This window comes from Schistocerca serialis, chromosome 7 (genome assembly GCF_023864345.2).
Source record: "Schistocerca serialis cubense isolate TAMUIC-IGC-003099 chromosome 7, iqSchSeri2.2, whole genome shotgun sequence".
Lineage (NCBI taxonomy): Eukaryota > Metazoa > Arthropoda > Insecta > Orthoptera > Acrididae > Schistocerca > Schistocerca serialis.
In genome coordinates this window covers 129,584,710-129,599,868 of record NC_064644.1, presented here as the reverse complement: position 1 = coordinate 129,599,868, position 15,159 = coordinate 129,584,710, and the positions used below count along the sequence as shown (strand labels likewise).

The following is a 15,159-nucleotide window of genomic DNA, read 5'->3' as shown; positions in this document are numbered from 1 at the left end:
AGGATTGCTGCATGCAACTGGCATTCAGAAATGGGTCTTGTAGCATCTATTTGCTAGCTGTGTGGAATGATATTTATCTTGACCTCCATAGTTATGAAAGTGTTGTTAAGGATTTGATGGCAGTTAAATATTTGTGACAAACAAGACTATAAATGTGACTGCTGCTCGTTTCATTCACAGAAATTCAAGTTATGCACTTAGATTCCTTCCTATTCACACCCTTAGAAATCACAACAGTTTCAGAAATAAACAGCCAAGTGTTTGTGACATGCAAAATACAAACATTATAGCTGCTCATTTCACTCACAGCAATTAGATTAGCTTTCTGCCTAACCACTCCCTTTGAAATCATGAAATATTCTGAAAAATATTTGTGACAAGAATGAATATAAATGTCATCATTTGTTGTTTCACTTGCAGCAGTCCCGAAATCACAGAAACTCATTGCTGATAGAGCAGTCTCTTATATGCACATAACATCAAACATTGCAGATTATAATTCCGATACTTGAACAAGAAAGCACCAGAGTGTGTTATAAAAGCAAAGATGACAAAAAAGAAGAAAAATAGTATTTACCAGGACACGAACATACTTCCTTCGACTCCCTACTGTACATCTCTAACAGCACAATCATAGTGATCAGTTATAGTTTAGAAAATCATTGTTGTTCATCTTAGAATATTCTAAGGACCTTTACAGATGAAGTATCCATGTATCCTTAACTGACATTTAATTATGACAAATTGTACTTAGGCTGTGCTCACATCAGCTGGAGATGGCCAATTTTGTTCAAATCAGTACACCACTACATTTGCTGTCACACTATAGCTGATCTTATCATCTGAACATACAGACTTTGGATGACAATTGGTGAAATTCAAATCAGTTTGTTTTCTCTGGCCAAACTGACCAATGTTCTTACACACGAAATATAAAGCATGAGAAACTGATAAGTTCATTCCAAGAAAGAGTGAGTTTGTGGCATCCTGAGAATGAAAATATCACAATCAGGATATCATTCAGGATCTATGGACTGAAATTGCAGGTTTATTTGAACTCTCAAATTGGCAAAATCTTTATTGGAAATTTTAGACACAGATTGTAACCTCAAAAATAATTTGTTCAAGTGAAAAGGGTGGCATATCCTACTTGTTTATAGCTACCGTAGCTGATCTTTTTTTGTGGTAGGTTGTCATTAACTGTCTACAAATTATTATTACTTCTCAATGACGTTTTGTGCCAGTAGGGTAGTGATTCTGTCAATATGAATTGGTCTGCAAATGTGCTGTACGATATATATTTCACTTTTAAGTGCTTTAGGTTTTCAGAGTATCTTATGCTAAACTTTGTGCTTGTCTTTCACTCAAGTGCTAAATGTCACTCATTGAATGTTAAATTACGTACATCTGCACAACTTTACATAAATAAAATGAAACAGAGTATTTATTACTTGCTTTTCAAGATCACCACAAATTATCTCAAGTATGTAACAGAAAATTTCTCCCATCAACTAATGTATTTGTAAAATAGTCTGGTTATTCCAATAACTGAGGACAAAGTGTATGGTACTTGCCACATTCTTAATGAGACAAGAAAGTTCACTCACCTGAATTCAGCATCTTTTTAATTGGCAGAAGCCACTATGCAGCACTTGTATCCAAGCACAAATGTGTAGTGGTATCCATACCACCCTAAGAGGTTAAGATCTAACCTACTTCATACATACAATAGATTCTAACCTAACCTAACATTCTTGACCCTGCCAAAAACTGATGAAGGAGATCGGATGTACTACAACCACACTGTCGGCCGATGTTATCTGGCAACCTCTGGTGACGTTGTCTGCTGGCCGTTGTCAGTGCCACTGTGAACGCAGCCTAAGAGTGACATGTTTGTGATAAATCTTCAATGTGCCATTGCTCTGAAACAGTGTGCTCTCATAACACCCATGCTATATTATGGAAACAATAAAACATGATGAATCCTCTTATAATTATCGAGCATGGAACATCAGGTCACCGATTTCCAATTTCAAATAAATGCCAGTCGAAAGCAGTTGTGGCTTCCTCATTTTAGTCATCGTCATTCTGTGGCTGTTTTAGAAATGAGACAGTACATGCGTGAACTTGCAAGATATGCAACTGATGAATTTCTTTTTGAAATCATGCCTAAAGGTTGTGTAGTGGGTAAATGCATGTGCAAAAGCAGTAAAACTGTGAATATATCTCATTTCATGTGCATAATGCTTAAAAATATAATATGTTGGTTGTTTTGTTCATTTGTCCTATATGCCAGGACAAAACGAACTTTCATGTGTTTAACTTTTATGTGAATTTATTATTTTAGGCTAGGTTTTGTAATTTCCTTATGGACTATCATGTACCATGCTCCTTTATTTTAACTTCCAAAAACATGGTGGAGAGTTGTTCAGTTTGCTTCACCCTGATTGCGATGTTACCTCTCTACGGTATTTGTATCAGCTGCTTGTGCAATTAGGAATGTGTGTTTTTGGAGACATCAGGCACAAAGTCCACTAATGTTGGGTACATCCAGTCTGTTATGTGCTATGGAGTCATCTTCTAGGGTAATCCACCCACATCAAACAAAATGTTCTTTCTGCAGAAACAGGTTGCCCAGACTACATGCAGAGTAGCCCCAAGAACCTTATGCTATAATCTCTTTAACAAACTTGGGACATTTACTACAACTTCCCAATATATTTATTTCATTATGAGCTTCATGATTGAAATCCTGTATACTGTGAAAGCAATGAAATGTGCTATGATCTTAATTCAACAAAGAAGTCTGACACCACTGTGATCTAACTTGGGTACAGAAAGGTGTACAGTATTCAAATATTAAAGCATTTAATTCATTTCCAAATAACACAACAAAATGTCCATGTGGACACTTTGCAAAAAGTGAAGTGCACCAACTCGGAAGGCCCTGGAATGTTGACAGAAAGCATCATTCTGTTGCAGGATAATGCCTGCCCACAGGATACTGAGGTTGTTCTGACTATGCTGCAGAAGTTTGAATGGGAAGACCATACACATCTTCCATACAGCCCTGATCTCTCCCTAAGCAGTTTTAATATTTTTGGAACACTGAGGAAATGGCTTTGGATGATAAGGTGCACACCTGAGTGCAATCACGGTTCTGTAGGCAACTGCAAACAGTTTTCCATGAAGACACTGACCATCTTGTCTGACAGTGGGACAAATGTGTTAATGGCTCTGGTGATTATTTTTGAAATAATGAACAGTATATTTAATTCTTTCCATCTATCTCATTTTCATTTGACAGTCTGTAATACACAACTGACAGATGCAGTTTGCAGAAATATATGACTATTTGCAATTATACTGTGGTAGACAAGAAAGTATCAGTGTTGAGTGGCTCTGAAAGGATACAGTATGACTTAGGAAGAATTTCTATTTGGTCTGATGAATGGCAACTTTCTCTGAATGTAGAAAAATGCAAGTTAATGCAGATGGGGAGGAAAAACAATATTTCAATGTTTTAATAAGGTATTAGTGATGTGCTGCTTGAAACGGTCATATCTAGGCATAATGCTCAAAGTAACATGAACAGGAATGAGCACGTAAGCTTGGTAGTACAGGAAGTGAATGGTTGACTACAGTTTATTGGGAGAATTTTAGGAAAGTGTAACTCATCTATAAAGGAGACTGCACATAGAACAGTGCTGTGACCCATTCTTAAATACTGCTAAAGTGTTGGGATCTTCACCAGGTTGAATTAAAGGAGGACAGTGAAGCAATTCAGAGGTGCGCTGCTAGATTTGTTAGCAGCAGATTTCATCAACATGCAAGTATTATGGAGATACTTTGTGAACTCAAATGGGAATATCTGGAAAGGAGGTGATGTTTTTACAAAATAAAAATGAGAAAATTTAGAAAACCAACATTTTCAGCTGATTGCAGAAAAATTTTACGGCTCCCAACATACATTTTGCATAAGGACTGCAAACACAAAGTAAGAGGAATCAGGACTCGTACAAAGTCATAATATAGACGGTCATGTTTCCCTTTCTCCGTTTGTGAATGCAGCAAAAGAGAAAATAAATAGTAGTGGTACAAAGTACCCTCTGCCATATACCATATGGTGAGCTGCAGAGTATGCATTAAGATCATGTTACCATCTGCCACACATGATATGGTGATTTTCAGACTATATAAGAAGATTTAGGTGTAGAATGAATGATGTTGGTCATTGTGCTAGAAATGATGATATTCCACATGCACTGAACATTGGCCACAGTCCAGAATTTGCACTGTCCATGAATCTCTAAACCATCACATACATAGTATGTGATTGTTGGGTGCCATGTTACTGACAGAAAAAAAAAGAAAAACAGGAGTATTCTGAATTGCTCAAATCACATTTGAGGTTATTTTGATGGGGAAGCCTAAGACTTCCACAGTTAAATAGTAACTGTTGATGAGCCATGGGATCATCACTAATAACTATACAGCAACTGGTAGTCCATGTTGCAGAAACACCTGTCTTCACCTACAGAAGAAAAAGTTCAAAAGCAAAGTTTCTGCAGGAAAGTATATGATGAGAGTGATTTAGTATATAGAAATTCCATGGCTGATGACTTTCACTCCTAAAGGTCAAACAGTGAGTAGCAACAACTACTGTGAGTTACTGAGATTCAAAATCCAAAATCAAAACAAAAAGGAGAGTGAAGCTTTCAAATGCTTCAAGATGATTCCCAAGTGTTTACAGTCGGAAAAGCAATCTGGTACATTCAAATCTTGGTTTTGAGTGTCTAGAGCATACACTATAGAGTCATGACCTACTGCCACATGATTTTTCCAGTGAAGAAGTGACTGTGTGAAAGTAAGTTTTCATTAGGTGACAATGTTGTGGAGGAAGTGTAAGGGTGTGTATGATTCCACAAAGCTTCTTCTAGGAAAGTATTAGGAAGTTTGTAAAGAGATGGACAAAGTGCACAGAGGTTGAGCAATGTTATGTGGGAGTTACATGGCTATACTCCTGTAAGTTATCTGAACAGAAATGATGTTGCTTTCAATGTTGTTTTCCACAAAGAAGTATTTTTTTAAAATAAATTGTCTTTACTGTTTTACTTGCCCTCATATTCGCTTCTTGCCCTTGTTAGAAACAAAGGCTGTTAATCTAAACTCACCTGCACTGATTCCCCTTTACATAAGTCCATAACTCAACTCACTTTTGATCTTACTGGATTTAATGTTCCTGCTTTGTTACTCTAAACACTCCACTTCCTTGAGAGTCTAATGTATCCTTCTGGTAAATTTAACATTTTATTGAATGTATACCTACTTCTTACCTTGCATTCCAATCAAATCTTTGCTTCTCCATATTATTTTATTACAACTTTTTTCTTGCAGAGGTGTGAGATCTGGGCTTTGGCATGAAGAATTTATCATTACCTACCAATACTTAGATGATAATATTTTAGCTCTCTATATTTCCTCTCTCATCCATGTTACTACTACATTTATCACACATTAGGTTTTCATCTGAGGCTCTTAGTATTTTGCTCGCTTTATAGAAGAAAAGAAAAAAGAGAACTGAGAGGAAATATTACATTACACATCTGCTGTGTCAACCAAGTGGCTGCTTCTGGAAGTTAGTGCATACTTCTACAAGTCTCTGTCTCTGTTTTAAGTCAAGAAACCTTCAGTTGAATTTGTTGTGTAGTAAGTGAAGTTTTTGACATACGCTCCCCACATGAATGCAACTCTTAGAACTTCTAAAATGTCTTGGAACAATGTTACAAATAAACATTTAAATTGGAATTCCCACAAGGAAAGGCTAGATAAGAATAGTCTTGGACTCCAAGTGAGAACATAAATGGTGCTGACTTAAACCATTCTTGCAATTGGCTTCACACTGTAGTTTTAATTGTGCTTAGCGTGGCCTCTGGCCTGTTCCTTATGATGGGTGATTGCTTTGGGTTACACAACAAGCTCATAGTTACTTTCTTACCCTCTTGTGATGCTATATCCCTAGGTGAAACCGTGATGCATCTAATTTTGGAACTGTAAACGAATAGCTACCTCTTCCTCCAATTTTGTAGGTAATGTGGCCAAAAAAGGCTGAGTTTCACACTTACGTAGCAGAGGAATGTCCTGCTAACTCTGTGGCATCAATAATACATTTACTAAGGTAACCTCACTTGGCCCATACTTGACTGCTGTGTAGCCATAGATTGTTGAGAACATGTGTAAATGCACCTCCTTTTTCTATGTTTGGAAATAAAATGTAAAATAAATGGTGTCACTAGCCTGCAGACAAGCACTGCACATAAAATTGTATGAATGTGCTTTAAGTAAAATCAAACAGTAAATTTATGATAATAATTGAAATTATTATCTTAAGACATGTGGTTTTGTAGCATAATAACTAAGCATACTGAGATTATACAGAGTTTTAGTTATTTTAAAATTATGTGACATAGTGACTTACAAGCTCAACATGCATTTAGATATCATAGGTTATTTAAGTTTTATCTCACTATGAGTCCAACAAACAAGTATTTAATCAAATGAATTAGAAAAAGCTATAGCTCCATCATTGTTATATTCAAATAATTGCCTATGCAACTGAAGAATAATATTAATCCAGTTCAGCTTATATTAAATGATCCAACTACTGTTTCCTGCCTGAAAATTCTCAGCCCTCCCAATTTCCTTTCAGTCCTTTTGCTGATATCTTATTCAGTTCATCTATATCACTTGGAGGAGGAAAGTTTAGTTATATTCAAGGCATCAAAGTCATGAACCTATTTCCAATACTGCTATTAGTACTCAAACAATTAATGCTTTAGATCTTTCATTTGCAAGAAATTGCCAAATTAATACTATATCACCAATCACAAACACAACATTTTTGTTACTGAAATTACATTATATTCAAGAAGTCCTCCTCTGTCATTTTGAATGCTGCCCATTACTAGAGCTTCATCAGACTGCAAGCAAACTGGACAGTAGTTCTTAAAATGACTATTTCGCCGCACTCCAAATTCATAAGTTGATATACAGCTATGTTCCAGAGATAAGGCTGAACCTGAAAAGTATGGACAATTAAAGTAAAATTCAGGTTTAGACATGCAGTAGCTTGAAAACTCATACACAATTTATTTCTTTATTCACAATTTTAGTAGAAGTGGTTATTACATTATTAAACTGTGGATATTTTGCTTGTGTAGTTATGTTGTCTAACTCTAACAAGAGCATAAATAACTTACAAATGACATAACTAATAAGAGGCTTTACCAGAATGAACAAAATTCATGAACACTTCTAAGGTGGCAGATTTTGTCAGGGAACATGGTTTTTTTCTGGTTTTGTTTAATACAATTTCATGTTTTGCAAGGCACCTGTAAAGTGACCGATAGTATTTTCCACTTACTGATATTGTTGCAAATGAGAATTCTGTGTTACATGTTTCTCAGACATGATAATGTTTGATGGTAGAGGGGTGCTTGCTGTTTATTGTTCCTTTTGTTTTTTATATTTGTTAATATCTATTGTTAATCCATTACTCTGAAAGTAGCAGTGTATTTTAATTTATTTTTCTGTGCACATAAACATAAGACAACTTATTTTTACATTTTACTTATCTCTACATTTAAAAGTCAATTTGTCACAGGTTATGGGCACGGACAAGGAAAATTTAAAATGTCTTCATTGTATGGGTGTATATTTTTGGTTAATCATATTGGAAAAACAAGATGTTGAATGAAACACAGCAGTGGGTTCCATCTGGATCCTTCCCACCAACACAAGTTTTTCTGAACAGTGCAGGTGGAAACTCTCCCTGCAATATGTCTTACGTTGTCATAAATCTCCTGGCCTCAACCTCTTTACCCATTATCCACTTCCCTGTTCCCATTCCAGCACTGCACAGCCCCCTATTCCACCAACACACCCTCAGACTTTTTACTTCTCTCCTTGCCCCTCCCCCTCCCCCCCCCCCCCTCCTCCTGCCCTCTGTCTAACCTCCTGACTGCAGCAAGCTGCCCAACCCCTCTCCGCCTCATTCCTGTATGCTCCCACAAGCAGCACTTTACACCACCCAGATGCCTCTCTCATTATGCCACTGCTGGTCACAGCCTTGCTTCAGCAGCCAGAAACCTTGGTCGTGTGTGTGTGTGTGTGTGTGTGTGTGTGTGTGTGTGTGTGTGTGTGAGTTGTGTTTGCGCACATGTGTTGTCTGTTTTCAACGAAGACCTTACTGGCAAAAGTTCACCTTCTGACAGTTTTTTGTTGTGCCTGTCTGTGACTCAGCATTTCTGTTATATGGTGATTAGCAACTATCCTTTTCATAATATTGTGACTGGACATATATATCTTTATACTTGTTTCAGTGACCCTTTGTACTTTCTTAATCATTGTCACTATAACTGCCTCAAAGAGCTCAGGTGTATTTGTTGCCATTAGATCCAATATGTTTCCACCATGAGTTGGGTTCTGAACTATCTGTTCTAGATAATTTTCAGAGAAGGCATTGAGTAATGTTTTACAGGATGTCTTGTCATGCCCACCACTAACAAAACTGTAATATTTCCAGTTCACTGTTGAATGATTACAGTCTCCACTGGTGATTAGAATAAGACTGGTGAATTTGAATACAATCAAACTGAAGTTTTTGCTAACTTTTTCAGTTACATCAAGAGGTGAGTCTGGTGGGTGATAGAAGGATCCATTTACAATTTTATGCCCACCATGAATACTCACTATTGCCCAAACAATCTTGCATGCAGCTTCAGTATCTATTTTGGTGGGTTTGAATTCCTTGTCTACTGTGACAAATATACCACCTCCATTTCCTATTAGCCTGTCCTTTCTATATAGACTTAAATTTTCCCCCAAAATTTCATTGCTATCAACTTCACATTTAACCATACATTTAACCATTTTTATGTTCCTAGTATTATGTGAGTTTAATCACTTTTCAGGAGCATTTCAAATTCTCAAATTCTGCCAATTTGCAGCAAATACACTCCTGGAAATTGAAATAAGAACACCGTGAATTCATTGTCACAGGAAGGGGAAACTTTATTGACACATTCCTGGGGTCAGATACATCACATGATCACACTGACAGAACCACAGGCACATAGACACAGGCAACAGAGCATTAGTACAGTGTATATCCACCTTTCACAGCAATGCAGGCTGCTATTCTCCCATGGAGACGATCGTAGAGATGCTGGATGTAGTCCTGTGGAACGGCTTGCCATGCCATTTCCACCTGGCGCCTCAGTTGGACCAGCGTTCGTGCTGGACGTGCAGACCGCGTGAGACGACGCTTCATCCAGTCCCAAACATGCTCAATGGGGGACAGATCTGGAGATCTTGCTGGCCAGGGTAGTTGCCTTACACCTTCTAGAGCACGTTGGGTGGCACGGGATACATGCGGACGTGCATTGTCCCCGAACAGCAAGTTCCCTTGCCGGTCTAGGAATGGTAGAACGATGGGTTCGATGACGGTTTGGATGTACCGTGCACTATTCAGTGTCCCCTCGACGATCACCAGTGGTGTACGGCCAGTGTAGGAGATCGCTCCCCACACCATGATGCCGGGTGTTGGCCCTGTGTGCCTCGGTCGTATGCAGTCCTGATTGTGGCGCTCACCTGCACGGCGCCAAACACACATACGGCCATCATTGGCACCAAGGCAGAAGCGACTCTCATCGCTGAAGACGACACGTCTCCATTCATCCCTCCATTCACGCCTGTCGCAACACCACTGGAGGCGGGCTGCACGATGTTGGGGCGTGAGCGGAAGATGGCCTAACGGTGTGCGGGACCGTAGCCCAGCTTCATGGAGACGGTTGCGAATGGTCCTCGCCGATACCCCAGGAGCAACAGTGTCCCTAATTTGCTGGGAAGTGGCGGTGCGGTCCCCTACGGCACTGCGTAGGATCCTACGGTCTTGGCGTGCATCCGTGCGTCGCTGCGGTCCGGTCCCAGGTCGACGGGCACGTGCACCTTCCGCCGACCACTGGCGACAACATCGATGTACTGTGGAGACCTCACGCCCCACGTGTTGAGCAGTTCGGCGGTACGTCCACCCGGCCTCCCGCATGCCCACTATACGCCCTCGCTCAAAGTCCGTCAACTGCACATACGGTTCACGTCCACGCTGTTGTGGCATGCTACCAGTGTTAAAGACTGCGATGGAGCTCCGTATGCCACGGCAAACTGGCTGACACTGACGGCGGCGGTGCACAAATGCTGCGCAGCTAGCGCCATTCGACGGCCAACACCGCGGTTCCTGGTGTGTCCGCTGTGCCGTGCGTGTGATCATTGCTTGTACAGCCCTCTCGCAGTGTCCGGAGCAAGTATGGTGGGTCTGACACACCGGTGTCAGTGTGTTCTTTTTTCCATTTCCAGGAGTGTACTTTGAGAGTTAACTACCAGGATTTTACTACTCTTATTAGTGGATTATGGATTAGTGTGGGGGGGGGGGGGGGAGGGGGGGAGAGGAGGCATTCATTTAGAACTTACACTAACACTTCCGGGCCTCCTACAGCTGTCATTGTCAGTACTGGATGGATTCTTTCCCCCTGTTATGGCCCCCCAATACCTTCAATAGCATTATTTAGATGCCATGTGCATAGTATCCAAAATCTTGAACTTTAACTTAGGGCTTAGTAAATTTAACTTTATTATTCATTGCATTCATTTGGTTGCTTAGCATTACATTTATTTGGTTGGTTAGATTTCATCGATGCGACTAGTTTATCTAAAAACTGTGCTAATTACAAAATACCAGTACTATAAAACTTTGTTATCATTATTCATATGTAAACATATATAGAATAACATCCTGATAAAGTAAATAAAAAATAAATATAAATAATTGAAGCAATTACAGATAATGTTGAAAACATGTTAGTAACTTTTGCACTCAGTTTCAGAGCAATTAGCAGTCATAGTTAAAACATTTTACTGAAATAGAATAATGCATTTTTGCAATCTAGACAGTGCAAATTAATCTTATTTCACTAGTCAGTTGTTCAGAAATGGAAATCTTTAACTGTAACTAATGCAGGTACAGCAAGCAACAAAAGCTGAATGTAGCTTTAGTTACGGTAATGTGATAAAAGAGAGGCTGTTGGAAGCCACTTTAGTCAGCCTGCAGAAGGTTATTAATGTGCCAGATCTATGTCTAATGACAACAGGAAATCTACTGCAGATCCTTTGATGTCAGCTGTAAATTAAAAAAATATGTCGCCTTTTATCTAAATTTGAAAGTTTATACAGTGGCTGATTTTCAGTGATTGACTGTGAACTTGTAAGTAATTTCATAAACTGCGTTGATCTTCAATAATGCTTATGGTGACAATAGGATCAGACTGTCAACTTTTTGTTATTTCCCAATTATACTTACTGTGAACACCTTTTTTGAGACAATATGACTGTTATATTTCAAGGAAAATGTAATTAGAGAACATGATAATGGTTTACATGTCACACATAAACTTTTAGATGACTGCAGTGTTAAATTACTGCACTTGAACAATCACATTTAGGGCATCAACAGAGTGTAGTATGTGACTAAACATTTTTCTGTTTATAAATTACAACTGATGAAACTTGATCCAGCCATAAATAGTAGATTATTTAATATCAAAGTGTAGTTAAAGCATTTTGGATTGCAAACCTGATGTAGACCACATCATTTGAAATAACCTGCTTTTGACAATCACTTTTTGGCAATATTCTATGGAGGTGCAGCTACAAGAGGAGTATTAGTGCAGGTAAATAGGGTTAAGTTACAACCAGTCCCAGCTCTCAACCCTATGGAGCAGATCCAGATAGTCACAGCCTAGCTTGTCACAGAAACCTCGCAGTCTCTGGGTCAATCCTTCCACAATAAATGCACCTAGTGTTCCTCCCTGTCCCTTGTTGCCATTACCCTAAGGTGTATGATTATTTATTGTGCATTTGTACTTCCAATGATTAATGGACCCGATCCCCTTGTGTTTGCCTTCTCTTGACATAGCACAAAGCAGGTTTAATGGACCAGTTTTTCTCCCTTTTCAATTAATTTTAATGATTTCAATGTTCTTCAGTGAATAGAAATTTTTGTCATGAGAAAACTCTTAAATGTGAGCTTACAATCGTATCCTGGTAATGACTCCTTAACATTTAGAATGTATATTAGAGGGTGCTGCATACTTGTTTGCATAATACTGGAGGATGCAACTGTAACATGAAAACCTTCACTCCCTCTTGCATTCAATGCCTGGGTACTACTTGTTCTTTTAAAAAAGTTCATCTTGTCTACCATAAAATTCAGTAGAGAGTAGAGATACTCGAATAACACAGTAGGTATACCCTTCTTGTTAAATGGAGATCCACAGAAATGTGTGTTCCAATCCATTAGTGCCCAGAGTTATTAAGTTTGGTTTTTCTGCTTAAAAATGTTGTGTCATAACTTCAGTTTAATTTTGTTATAATTTCAGTTTAATTTTCACTTGTACAGTCATGAACCCAGAAGGCAACTAAAGTTACCAATGGGCACTTAAGGTACCATAGCAGATGAAATACATTTCCAAATTTTTTACAATGTTTGTTTTTTGAACTGTTTTATTACACATTCTTGCTTTATTTATTTTTTAAAAAGATACTTAAACAGACTAAACAGTTTTGAATTATTAGAAAAATTATCATCTGAATCTTAGTTTTGAGCTACTTCAAAATTTGTGAAACCCCTCAAAACAAACTGGATGAAGTAGTACCTGGCATTTCACACACATATACAAGTCCAACCATGAAAACACAGGGTGGAATGTAATAATATTATGAGGAGGAAAGTTGCTACTCACCATATAGAGGAGATGCTGAGTCGCAGATAGGCACAACAAAAAGACTCTGCCTGAGACTGCAGTCATGTGTGTGAGTTGCATTTTCATCTATGTGTGTGTGTGGGCATTTGTGTGCCTATTGTTGACAAAGGCCAGTGTCCGAAAGTTTAATTGTGAGAGTCTTTTTATTGTGCCTCTCTGTGACTCAGCATTTCCACTATAGGTGAGTTGTGACTTTCCTTCTCATAGTATTATTATCTATGAAAGTCCAATTCTTGTATACCTGGCATCTGCAATACTTAGATTGTCATTTGAAGATGAGATGATCTTTGCTGTCTTGCCTTATATCATCTAATGAAAGGAATCATTATGATGGGCCAGGTTTTGATCTTGAGGTTCATGGGTTTTCAAAATTTGAAGAACAACTTGCCTTTGAAACTGAAGATACAGCAGAGCTTTTCACAGCCTCTAATATAACAACCATCCCTGTACACAGCATATGTCAAAACTCCACACAAACAGAGATCACCACAATTTTTTTTATCCTCATTTTTGTCATGTACATAGCTGTGAACTGAACATTCACATCAACCCTTCCCATATGCAGATCATATTGTTTCACAGCATCAGGTATATTTATTGTTACTCTATTTCTTTCCATTCTGCTAAATCTTTCCACACTTTGTAAAGATTCTATCTAATCACAGTTTGAAAGAACTGCATTGTCATTACATCTCACTGCTGTCATCTGGCTGTTAGATACTAAAATACATTTTCCTCTCTTTCGTTTTCAGACTCATTCTTCAATGGCAAATTCAGTTGCTTTTCAACCTTGTTCACTCGCATTGTCCCTGTGCCATCCATGTTTCTTCTACACAGTTCTTCCAGCAATGAAACTGACATAAACAAATTGCCAAAGTGGACTTTTGTTCTACCTGGAATATTTCCGTACTGAATCAAGTCAATCACTACATCCCCACCCTCACCAAGATCAGTTTTAGGTATTTTCGTATGTGTGCCCAGTAAGGTTCTGCATGTATAATGTAACCATCATTTGCCAATACCCACAGCTTGAAACCAAATCTAACTGGCCTGCCTTTGATAAACTGTCTAGCCCCATGCCTCCCATAATATGATACAATATTCTCATCATTACACACTGCACTGTCAGAGGGAATGTGCTTGAAAGCATCATTGAGAAAGTTGAACAATGGCCTTACTTTATAAAATCCATCTTCATTTATGTTTGTGTGGTCATTCAAGTGTATACATCATAAGATTTCTACAAATCTGTTTTGCCTCATAGATTCGAAAACTAAAGCTACTTTGCAATCAGGTTCCTCCTGCCAATAAATTCTTCTATTTTGCAATTTATGAAAACCTGAGAGAATCAGTATTCCAAGGACAGTGTATAACTCATCACAGGGAACATTCAGATTATGACTACCTTTCGGCGCAGCATATAAATTTGTCTCAGAAATGATAACATTTATTAATTCCTCAGATAAACTCCTTTTAAAAGAATCCAGCAAAGATTTTATTGTATTTTTGAAAGAAAATCTAATAAATGCAGGCCATAAGACTCATTCACTTCTTTTAATTTGGTCCCAAGTTGAGGTGATGGGTTTTATGTGTGATTTGGTCCTCAAGTGTTTGAATGGGATTGGAGCCTCTGTAGAATTGTCAATATCTTCTACTGCTTCTTGTTCTTGGCTTACTCCCCTCACTGTTAAGTTTTTACTTAGCTTTCCACTCTTGTTTCCCTTTGTATTTATAACAGTTGATGTGACTGGAGTCTCTGCGTAAACCTCATTTTCTACCTTCCTTAGCCCTAGACTTACTCCACTCACTGCAAAATTATGACTAGACGTGCACTTCCTATTTTATTCAGTATTTTCAGTAGGAACTGTAGTCTGGATGTCTGCAGAGTTCTCAATTTCTTCTTCTAGTTTACTTCCATCACTCACTACAAAAATTTACCTTGACGTGTCCCTTTTTCCCTTTGTATTTGCAACATACTCATTTTCCTCAAACTGAACTTGTGCCTATGCCCTTAGTATATGTGCAGGGAGATGATATGGTTTTCCTTGAACTTCATCACCTGATAAATCAGGATCTTCATCAGTATCTCCACATTGTACTTCATAAGGAGGAATGATACCAACTGGCCATATTATTCTGTTTTGATCTGCTTCAAAAAAAATTATTATTTTGTCCAAATGTGACTGATCCTTGATGTTCTGGATACTGGCATTTTGACCATATGTGGGGATCTTGCTAGCAATATATCTCAATGCCAAACAGACAGTTCATAGAGACACATGCC

At 38.2% G+C, this 15,159-nt stretch overlaps 1 protein-coding gene across 1 annotated transcript in view; it reads right to left on the bottom strand.

Moving 5' to 3' along the window:
• Positions 1–6,884: 6,884 nt before the first annotated feature.
• Positions 6,885–15,159, bottom strand: part of LOC126412926 (adenylate kinase 9-like) — a 443,130-nt gene continuing 434,855 nt past the window's right edge. Inside the window, exon 13 of the mRNA XM_050082814.1 lies at positions 6,885–7,078. Coding sequence (XP_049938771.1) covers positions 6,885–7,078 — 194 coding nt within the window. The remainder of the gene's footprint in view (positions 7,079–15,159) is intronic.